This window comes from Pristiophorus japonicus, chromosome X (assembly GCF_044704955.1).
Source record: "Pristiophorus japonicus isolate sPriJap1 chromosome X, sPriJap1.hap1, whole genome shotgun sequence".
Taxonomy (NCBI): Eukaryota; Metazoa; Chordata; class Chondrichthyes; family Pristiophoridae; genus Pristiophorus; species Pristiophorus japonicus.
Genome location: NC_092010.1, coordinates 2254295 through 2265932, shown reverse-complemented (window position 1 = coordinate 2265932; position 11638 = coordinate 2254295). Strand labels below are relative to the sequence as shown.

Below are 11638 nucleotides of genomic sequence, written 5' to 3'. Positions count from 1 at the left end.
AGCCCAATGATCTCCAACAGTGGCGCCACCTGGTGGCTAGTAAAACCAAGCGTACATGCATGACACTTGCGACGGGTAATCGTGGAGGAGGAGCGATGACGGATCATGGCTGAAATTTGGTGGGTGATCGTGCCGGAGGTTTGGCGAATGTTTGGTGCGGAGGTGCAGTGAACGTTTATGGCGGAAGTGCGGCGAGAAATTGTGGCGGAGGTGCGGCGAATGATTGCGGCGGAGAAGCAGCAAGAGATCATGGTGATGGTGCGGTGAATTAGGGTTTGGCGTCCAGAAGAGCTGAGGGCCCAGGGGTAGCTCGGGCCGGCCCACACTGTGATATGTGTGCGTACTAGATCCATGCAGCAGAGCTGGTCTCCCGTCGTCCTGCTTAACCCTTGCCACTGGACCAAGACCTAGCTCTGTCAAACCCGGTAATGGTGGCTGATGTGCAATGGTCACCACACGTTAAAAACATCAATGCACAGGAATCTTTCACTCCCTCAATTGGAGTTCAGGATGGGAACATCGGGTCCTTCATTGAAACATCTATGAACTCATGTGGAAGCAAGTCATCCTCGTTCGATGGACCGCCTATGACGATAAGACCCCCAACCTTATTTCTGTCTCGGACCTTGTTGCTGCTGCCAGTTCCTGATCCCACCCACTGACCACGGGCAGTAGAAGTGGGCAGACGGTATTTAAAATGGACCCTCAGCTTCTCTCGGCAAAAAAACGCTGGCGATGTTGTGATTGTATTAGATTGGTTCTCTGCAATTTAGAGGCTTTCTAAGTGCTTGAAAGTTCCTGTGAAAGTTCCGAGGGTTGTAGGTTCAAGTCCCACTCCAGGGACTTGAGCACAAAAATGCCATCTTTCAGGATGAGATGTTAAACTGAGGCCCTGTCTGTGCTCAAAGGTGGACGTAAATGATCTTGTGGCACTATTTCGAAGAAGAGCAGGAAAGTTTTCCCCAGTGTCCTGGCCAATATTTAACCCTCAATCAACATCACTGAAACAGATTATCAGGTCATTATCACTTTGCTACTTGTGGGAGCTTGCTGTGCACAAATTGGCTCCCGTGTTTCCCACATTACAACAGTGACTACATTCCAAAAGTATTTCATTGGCTGCAAAGCGCTTTGGGACGTCCGATGGTCGTAAAATACGCTATATAAATGCAAGTCTTTCTTTTCATTTTGTTTTATGGAATCTGATTCCAGTACACTTTCAGGCAGCGTGTTCCAGATCATACCAATCCTCTGTGTTAAAAGGTTTCTCCTCATTTCCTCTCTACCTATGTTCTAAGGTCCCTGACCCTCTTGCCAGAAGAAGCCCTTTTTCCCTAGTTGCTCTATCAAAACCCTACGTAACTTTGAATATCGCTATTCAATCAGTACTTAACCTTCTCTGCCCTAAGCAGAACAATCCCAGCTTCTCAAATCTCTCAATGTAACTGAGCTTCCTCTCCCTGGTATTATCCTTGTAAACCGCCTCTGCACCCTCTCCAAGGCCTTGACATCCTTCCTGAAGTAAGGTGACCAGAATTGGACACAATTCTCCAGCTGAGGCCTAACCAGTTTTTCGTAGAGGGTTAACAAGCCTTCCTTGTTTTAGAATCCAATGTCCCTATTTACAAAAGCAAGTCTTCATATACTTTCTTGGTCGCCTGATGAAGTGGTCCTGCCACCTTCAAGGATTTGTCAATATGCAGCACAGGACCTGCTACTCTCCTGCACCTGCCTCAAAATAATACCATTTAGTTGAAACCGCCTCTGAACCTTCTGAATATTACTCGGTGACTCTGCTATTGCAGGGTGTGTTTGAGGTTATTAAAGTGTAATCTCCACGTAAGCTCTTCCCGTGGATTAGGATAGTTAAGGTCCCTTACCTGTTGTGCGGCTGCATTGACTGCAGCTGGTACCAGGCCCCCCCTGAGCTCGATGTCTCACTGGGAGATTCTCCTGAGTATATAATAGAGGCTACTTCCAAAGCACTGCCTCTGTGTGTCAGTGTGTGCTGCTGTCTGAAGCTCCAACACACGTCATGGACTCTCTGCGAGGATGGGAAGCTTGGCATTGTTACTAGCGCAGGACGTGTTCTACCATTGCCTGGCAGTCATCGGTTTGGCTGGTATGTGAGTAGCAGATAGTCACCAAATGGGGGAACTCCTCTTTAATGACTGGCAACCTGTGAATGTGTGGCTGTGTGGGTGTATGTGTGTGAGAGCGCGCGTGTGTGTGTGTGTGTCTGAGACTGCATTTGCTTGAGCATGCTCGTATGTGAATGCGTGCAAGCATAAGTGTGACTGTGTTTCTGAGTGTGTGCTATTGTGCATTTTCGTGAGCCTGCGTGACTTTGTTTCTACGTGCAAGCTACGTGCAAGTGTGGGTGTGTGTGTGTTTTAATGTCTAAGTATATATGTATGTGGCTGTGTGTGTACTTGTGCCTGTGTGTGTCGGTCTGTGTCTTGTGTGTGTGTGGGGATTACATACATAGGATATGCAGCACAGAAACAGGTCATTCGGTCCAACCAGTCCATGCCGACGTTTATGCTCCTCTCGAGCCTCCTCCTGTCTTTCCTCATCTAAATCTATCAGCATAACCCTCTATTCCCTTCTCACTCGTATGCTTGTCCAGCCTCCTCTTAAATACATCGATACTATTCGCCTCAGCCACTTCCTGTGGTATCGAGTTCCACATTCTCACCCCTCTTTGGGTAAAAAATGTTCTTCTGAATTCCCCATTGGATTTCTTGGTGACTGTCTTATATTGATGGCCTCTAGTTGTGCTCTTCTGCACAAGTGGAAACATTATCTCTGTACCAACCAATCAAAACCTTTGAGAGCTTCAAAGACCTCTATCACGTCACCTCTCAGCCTTTTTTTGAAGAGAAAAGAGACCCAGCCTTTTCATCCTTTCTTGATATGTATACCCCTGCAGTTCTTTATCATCCTTGTAAATCTTCTCTGCACCCTCTGCAGTGACTCGATGTACTTTTTATAATATGACGACCAATTATATGCACATTCTGCAAGTTTATAAATGTCCTCCTGTAATTTGTTACAGTCCTCCTCAGTATTGACTGTCCCCTCTATTTGGCGTCATCAGCAAATTTAGAAATTGTATTTTTGATTCCAAGGTCTAAATCGTGAATAGAAATTGTGAACAACAGTGGTCCCAGCACTGATCGATGTGGAACACCTATACCCACCTTCTGCCACTGTGAATAGCTACCCTTTACATCTACTCTCTGCTTTCCGTCTTGTAGCCAGCTCGCTATCTGTACTGCTACTTGTCCCCAGACTCCGCATTCTCTGACCTTGTTCATTGGTCTATTGTGGGGTACCACATCGAAGGTCTTTTGAAAATCTAGATAAATGACAGCTACTGCATCACTATTGTCTACTCTCTGTTAACTCTTCAAAAAATTCAATGAGGTGGTCAACCAAGACTTTCCATTTTGAAATCCAGGCTGAATATTCGTATTATATTTTTGGTTTTTAGATGTTCTTCCATGTTCTCCTTTAGTAGGGATTCCATTATTTGTCCATTATTTATCCTACCACCGATGTTAAGCTGTCTGGTCTATGAGTGTGTATATGCGAGAGTTTGTGTATTTGACTGTGATTGTGTGTGCGTGCAACTGCATGAGTGTGTTCCTGTTTCAGTGTCTGTGTGTGTTTGCAACTGTGTTTGTGAATGCATTCTATTTTGGGTGCTTCTTTGTGTGTGTTGAACAGAGGAAGCTCATTGAGAGATGGGGAGAGCTGGACACTTGGAGCTCATTGTGTGATGTCGAGAGTTGGACAACGAAACGCCAATGAGTGAAAGAGAGAGTTGGACAACTGGAGCTCTGACTGCTGATGAAAGTTAATAAATGGGAGATTGGTGAGTGACAGAGAGCTGGTAAGTGGAAAATAATTGAGTGAGGGGAGAGATGGACAATGGGAACTCGTTCATAGGGGCTGATTGAGTGATGGAACGATAGCTGGAACTGGAGTTCTGATTGATGATGAGTGTTAGAAAATGGGAGCTTATTGGATGACTCAGAGAATTGGACAATTGGGAGCCCATTGACTGATGCAGAGAGTTGGCCAACCAGAGCTCACCGAGTGAGGTGGTGGGAAAGACAAAGGGATCTCATGAAATGAGGGAGAGAGTTGGACAATTGGAACATTGATTGACTGGTGGTATTTGGAAAATGGAGGCTCATTCAGAGACCGTTAGAGATTGGAGACAGGAAATATTGATTTATGGTGGGAATTGGAAACTGGGGGTGCCATTAAGTGACTGGGAGAGCTTGTACGTGGGAGCTCAGTGATTGCTGATGGGATCCTGGGCAATGGCAGTTGATTGAGTGCTATAGATAGTTGGACAATGGCAGCTCACTGAGTAATCGAGTGAGTTGGTCCATAAAGAATATAAGAAATAGGAGCAGGAGTAGACAATACGACCCCTCGAGCCTGCTCCACCACTCAATAAGATCATGGTTGAATGACTTTCCCAACCTATTCCCATATCCGTTGATCCTTTAGAATCAGAGAATCATAGAAATTTACAGCACGGAAGGAGGCCATTTTGGCCCATCGTGTCCGCTCCGGCCAACAAGAGGTTATCCAGCCTAATCCCACTTTCCAACTCTAGGTCCATAACCCTGCAGGTTATAACACTTCAAGTGCACATCTAAGTACTTTTTAAATGTGATGAGGGTTTCTGCCTTTCCCACCCTTTCAGGCAGTGAGTTCCACGCCTCCACAACCCTCTGTGTGAAGAAACTTCCCCCCAAATCCCCTCTAAACCTTCTACTAATTACATTAAATTTATGCCACCTGGTTGTTGACTTCTCTGCTTAGGGAAATAGGCCCTTTCTATCCATTATATCTTGGTCCCTCTTAATTTTATGCACCTTAATGAGGTCTCCCCTCATCCTCCTCTGTTCCAAGAAAGGCAAACCCAGCCTATCCAATCTGCTCTCATAGCTAAGATTTTTCAGTCCCAACAACATCCTCGTAAATCTCCTCTGTACCCTCTCCAGCGCAATCATGTCCTTCCTGTAATGTGGTGACCTCGTCAATTGGCGAGGATAGATTGGCGAATGATACTTAAGGGGTTAACAGTGGATGGGCAATGGCAGACATTTAGAGACCACATGGATGAACTACAACAATTGTACATCACTGTCTGGCATAAAAATAAAAAAGGGAAGGTAGCTCAACCATGGCTATCAAGGGAAATCAGGGATAGTATTAAAGCCAAGGAAGTGGCATACAAATTGGCCAGAAATAGCAGTCAACCCGGGGACTGGGAGAAATTTAGAACTCAGCAGAAGAGGACAAAGGTTTTGATTCGGGCAGGGAAAATAGAATATGCGAGGAAGCTTACAGGGAACATTAAGACGGACTGCAAAAGCTTCTATAGATATGCAAAGAGAAAAAGGTTAGAAAAGACAAACGTAGCTCCCCTGCAGTCAGAATCAGAGGAAGTCATAACAGGGAACAAAGAAATGGCAGACCAATTGAACAAGTACTTTGGTTTTGTATTCACTAAGGAGGACACAGACAACCTTCTGGACAAGGGAGAACCAGTTGATGTGGTGTATTTGGACTTTCAGAAGGCTTTCGACAAGTTCCCACACAAGAGATTAATGTGCAAAGTTAAAGCACATGGGATTGGGGGGTAGTGTGCTGACGTGGATTGAGAGCTGGTTGGCAGAAAGGAAACAAAGAGTAGGAGTAAATGGGTACTTTTCATAATGGCAGGCAGTAAAAAGTGGAGTACCGCAAGGTCCTGTGCTGGGGCCCCAGCAGTTTACCTTGTACATTAATGATTTAGACGAGGGGATTAAATGTACTATCTCCAAATTTGCGGATGACACTAAGTTGGGTGGCAGTGTGAGCTGCGAGTAGGATGCTATGAGGTTGCAGAGTGACTTGGATAGTTAGGTGAGTGGGCAAATGCATGGCAGATGAAGTATAATATGGATAAATGTGAGGTTATCCACTTTGGTGGTAAAAACAGAGAGACAGACTATTATCTGAATGGTGATAGATTAGGAAAAGGGTAGCAACAACGAGGCCTGGGTGGCATGGTACATCAGTCATTGAAGGTTGTCATGTAGGTACAGCGGGTGGTTAAGAAAGCAATTGGCATGTTGGCCTTCATAGCGAGGGGATTTGAGTACAGGGGAAGGGAGATATTGCTACAGTTGTACAGGGCCTTGGTGAGGCCACACATGGAGTAGTGTGTACAGTTTTGGACTCCTAACATGAGGAAGGACATTCTTGCTATTGAGGGAGTGCAGCGAAGGTTCACCAGACTGATTCCCGGGATGGGGGGACTGACATATCAAGAAAGACTGGATCAACTTGGCTTGTATTCACTGGAGTTCAGAAGAATGAGAGGGGATCTCATAGAAACGTTTAAAATTCTGATGGGTTTAGGCAGGTTAGATGCAGAAAGAATGTTCCCAATGTTGGGGAAGTCCAGAACCAGGGGTCACAGTATAAGGATAAGTGGTAAGCCATTTAGGACCGAGATGAGGAGAAACTTCTTCACCCAGGGAGTGGTGAACCTGTGGAATTCTCTGCCACAGAAAGTTGTTGAGGCCAATTCACTAAATAGAATCAAAAAGGAGTTCGATGTAGTCCTCACTACTTGGGGGATCAATGGGTATGGCGAGAAAGCAGGAATGTGGTACTGAAGTTCATGTTCAGCCATGAACTCATTGAATGGCGGTGCAGGCTCGAAGGGCCGAATGGGCTACTCCTGCACCTATTTTCTATGTTTCTATGTTTCTATCTGTGGACATGCGTTCCAAGGTCCCTTTGTTGCTCTATGCTTCTCAGTATCTTACCATGTAATATGTATTCCCTTTCCTTGTTAGCTCTTCCCAAATGCATTACCTCAAACTTCTCTGGATTAAATTCAATTTGTCACTGTTCTGCTCACCTGACCAGTACATTCATATCCTCCTGCAGTCCACAGCTTTCTTCTTCATTAACAACTATGCAGCTGATTTTAGCCTCATCTGCAAACGTCTAAATCCCTTAAATCTATTGTTATCAGCCTTGATTATACCCAATCACTGAGCATACACAGCCCTCTGTGATACAGAATTCCAAAGAATCACAACACTTTGAGTGAAGAAGTTTCTCCTCATCTCAGTCCTACATGGCCAACCAATTATCCTGAGGCTATGACCTCTAGACTCTCCAGTCAAACGAAATGGCCTCTCACCAATGATCCTGTCAAGCCTTCTAAGAATTATATAAATTTCAATTTGATCACCTCTCAATATTCTAAACTCCAGAGAATATAGGACTCAATCTCTCATCCCAGGAATTAATCCAGTGACCCATCGTTACACCCCCAAGCATAACCTTCCTTAGGTAAGGAGACCAAAACTGTACACTGTATTCCAGGTGTGGTCTCACCAAATCCCTATATAATTGCAGCAAGACATTCTTATTCTTATACTGCAAGCCCTTTGCAATAAAGTTTTGCCTTCCTAATTGCTTGCTGTACCTCCATGTTAACTTTCTGTAATTTGTGTTCAAGGACATCCGAATCCCTTTGAATACCAACATTTCACAATTTTTCTTTTCCATTCTACCTATAATTTCATATTTTCCCACATTATAGTTCACCTGCCATCTTCTTGCTCACTCACTTAATCATTCCTATCCCTTTGTAACCTCATTGCATCCTCCTCACAGCTTACTTTTTCACCTAGCTTTGTATCAGCAGCAAACTTGGATATATTATGCTCAGTCCCCTCATCTAAGTCATTAACATTTATTGTAAATAGCTGAGGCCCCAGCACTGATCCTTGTAGCACTCCACTAGTTGTACCCTGCCATCCTGAAAATGACCTGTTTATTCATACTCTCTATTATCTGTCCATTAACCAATCCTCAATCCATGCTGTTCATATTACCCCCAACCCCATGAGCCCTAATCTTGTGTAACAACCTATTGTGTGCCACCTTATCTAATGCCTTCTGAAATTCTAAATATACTACATCCACTGGTTCCTCCTAATCTACCCTGCTCGCTACACCCTCAAAAAACTAGAATAGATTTGTCAAACATACTTTCCCATTCATAAATAAAAACCGAAAATACTGAAAATACTCAGTAAATAATTAAGAATGCAAATGGAATGTTGGCCTTTATTCTCAGAGGGATGGAGTGTAAAGTAGAGAAGTCCTGCTACAACTGAAACTGTTGGTGAGTCCACATCTCGAGTACTGTGTACAGTTTTGGTCTCTTTATTTAAGGAGGGATATACTTGCATTGGAGGCAGTTCAGGGAAGGTTCAAGAGGTTGATTCCCGAGATGAAGGGGTTGTCATATGAAGAAAGGTGGAAAAGGTTGAGCCTGTACTCTTTGGCGTTTAGAAGAATGAGGTGATCTTATTGAAACGTTTAACATTCTGAGGGGGCTTGACAAGGCAGATGCAGAGAGGATGTTTTGCCTCTCTGATGTAGAGAGTTGGACAATGGGAGGCCACTGAGTGAGGGAGTGAGTTGGAAAATGCAAGTCCATTGAGTGACTGTTAGAGAGTTGTACAATAGGAGCTCATGGAATGATGGAGACAGTTGAACAATGAGAGCATATTCAGTGAGGGCCTGAATTGAACAATGCGATCTCATTGAGTGATGAAGTGAGTTGAAGAATGAGTGCTGATTGAGCGATGGACCGAGTTGGACCAATTGTATTTCACTGAGTGATAGACAATGGCTGCTCTTTAAGTATACAGTGAGCATTGGATAATGAGAGATATAAGTGAAATCGAATCCGTACAGTTTATATGGATATCTAAGAAATATTTGTTATTCTGATAGCCAATCATTCTCTCATTACTATTTTTCAACCTCTGTCTCGAACCCATTTTAGAAATGTCCTCTCCTGCCAAGTTTCCTCACTCCCTCTTTGCATCTTCACTGTGTGGAAACCACATCGTCTCCTACTCATTACCTTTATATGTTAGACTCTGGTCAATATACAGTCCTTCAGCCGATTCTTACGCACACACATTTACGTTTCTCTACAGCATGCGAACATCAACAGCCCTTCACATAAGGTGCAGTGCCCTAGTTATTGTCACCATAAAAGTTATGATCTAAACATACTATTAAGGCAGTACTATCAACATCCCATGGCCATAATCAATCTTGAATGCTGGCTGTTGCTTGGGAGAACTCTCAACAGTTGCTAGGCCAGGGTATCTCTCCCTCATGTAACATGCCCTATAACACATGGTGTGGGTGTAATTACTAACTCTCAGCTCTCTTTCCCTATCTGGCAGCTAATTTAATGAACATCGTGATTCTCTCCCGTGGGAGCTGTGGCCTCGCCAGATGCACGGGCCGTTACCTGGTCTCCATGGCAGCGGTGGACTTGCTGGTCATCATCTTCTGTGTGATGTTGAACTACCTGGGATCTCTCTACTTCCCCTTCTCGATCCTCACCCATTACCACGTATGCAGCCTGAACAGCATCATGAATGCCGCGGTGGTGGACTGCTCGATCTGGCTCACCATGGCCTTCACCCTTGATCGATTTGTCGCCATTTGTTTCCAGAAGTGGAAAGCGAGATACTGCACGGTGAGGACAGCAACCGGGGTGATAACGACAGTGTGCACGGTGAGCTACCTGCGCAATATCCTGCGCTACTTTGTCTACGAACGCGTTGATGCCCGCGGCCCGTTCCCAGTCTGCAGGCTCCGCAATCTATGTTACAAAACCCCCTGGGCTATTTACATGTGGTCTGGCACAGTCTTAACCCCTCTCATTCCCTACGTGTGCATCTTGCTGCTCAATGCTCTCACCGTCAGGTACGTTCTCGTGGCCAGTCGGGTCCGCAGGGCATTCCGGGGTCAAGGTGGCGATGGGAAGCAAGTTGACCCCGAGATGGAGAACCGGAGAAGGTCCATCATCCTGCTCTTCGCCATATCGGGCAGCTTCATCGTGCTGTGGATGACTAGAGTGGTGGTCTTTATGTTCCAGGAGATTTTGCTAGACATGGGCCCCATGGTCATAGTGATGCAGGTCGGCGACATGCTGATGTACCTGAACTCCTGCACCAACATCTGCATTTACGCTCTCACCCAGGCTAAGTTCAGGGAGGAGATGAGGCGAGCCATCACACAGCCCATTCATCTGTTTCTGAAGCTCACTAAAGACTTCAAACCGAAGGAGAACTCGTCAACTCATCGGTTTCACCCAGAAGCAGCCCGCGGAGGTGGGGGTGAAGTCTAGGCAGCGGTAACCGGCTGGGATTCTGCTCATCTCGTACAACTAACTAAAAGTTAATTTAAAAACAGAGTTGTGGGACAGTGAGTCAGTGCGTGAAAGGGGCAGGTTGAGTTAACAGTGATAGGGGAGGCCAGTTGGTGAAGCTAGGCTGTCCAGGGCTAATTATCACTGGAGCAGTTTGACACCCCCTTAAGATTGTCTCATTTTTCTTGTGGTAATGTATTTTTTTAAGTTGCATTACACTGTTTTTGTACCCTTTTTGCCATAAAACAATATGGAATACCGGTCCTACCAGAAAACTTCTGCAGCAGACAGTCTGTTTGCATAAACATGCTAACCTTGACTGAAACTGCTGATAGCTGATTAATAGCCACCAGACAACATTAAGACTGTCCTGCTGAGATAAGTACCACCCATTGTGCTCTCCGGAATAATCTGTCACTATACCAGACCTTAGAAGGGCTGAGGTTGTAAAGATGTATAACCAATTCACCTCCTAAGAGATAATCAAATTGCCAGCCATTATCTCTTGCACAGAACTCATCCATAATTTGCAAGAAGCCAAGTACCCAATCAACCTCTATGGAAATCATGGGCCCAAATAACTGACCAGGAAACTGGACAGTCCTAAAACAATGCAAAGCCGGTGATAGCACATTATCACACCCTCATCAAGTTATTGCTGTCTGGCCCACCAAAGTCACTGACAAAGGAGACATTTGGAAAAAATGGAAAGACAAGGATGTGATAATCATTAACTGATTGAAGAACTCTTTATCTGTTTTCACTGACTGCAAAGGCAGAACCAATACACAGGATGGAACCATAACTGGTTTGTTCTACTGTATAAATACATTGTGAAACTGTACCATTTTGAGAGTCCTCACTTGGCCTTTTACTGAGTGAGACTCGTCCTTGCTGCAAGTAAAACTTATTAAAGGAACATCTACCGGAGCTGATTGTGTTAGAGTCGCATATTGAGAGTCGAGATTTCAACAGTTACTTCTTGGAGGTTCCACCGAGATCGCTTACTCTCTACTATGTGAGTGAACAGATGCCAGCATAGTGCCTCTTCAGTGAAGGGCTTTACTGGCCAGAATAAGGTCAGCCTTTTGCTCACAAGTGGTCTCTTTACTGTTAAATCGCATATGTAATCTGTTGTCCACAGTGGAGGTACTGCGATCTACGAGACTCGACATTTAAGAGCTAAAGTTATTTTGGGAATTTTTTCCTTCTCAGCTTGTAGGCAGAAGGGATCTGATCCTGAAAATTTCCGAAGCCCGGGGAGATTTTCATTAGTAAAAAGTAAGAAGAGGGCTATCGATTGATGATCCTTGTGTGATAGGATCAGGGTCCTTGTGCGATATGACCATAAAGGGAATTATC

The 11638-nt window shown here is 44.8% G+C and overlaps 1 protein-coding gene across 1 annotated transcript; it reads left to right on the top strand.

Moving 5' to 3' along the window:
• The first annotated feature begins 2052 nt into the window (after window positions 1-2052).
• LOC139240767 (probable G-protein coupled receptor 139) lies at window positions 2053-10255 on the top strand. Its single transcript, XM_070869246.1, has 2 exons — window positions 2053-2122; window positions 9303-10255. The coding sequence occupies exons 1-2, from the start codon at window positions 2053-2055 to the stop codon at window positions 10253-10255; spliced, it is 1023 nt and encodes a 340-aa protein (XP_070725347.1).
• Window positions 10256-11638: the final 1383 nt, after the last annotated feature.

Bases quoted from the DNA above. Each gene is read 5' to 3' on its own strand.
- LOC139240767 (XM_070869246.1), top strand. From the start codon at position 2,053: ATGGGAAGCTTGGCATTGTTACTAGCGCAGGACGTGTTCTACCATTGC. The intron at 2,123-9,302 runs GTATGTGAGTAG...CCTATCTGGCAG, and splicing joins GGCAGTCATCGGTTTGGCTG to CTAATTTAATGAACATCGTG.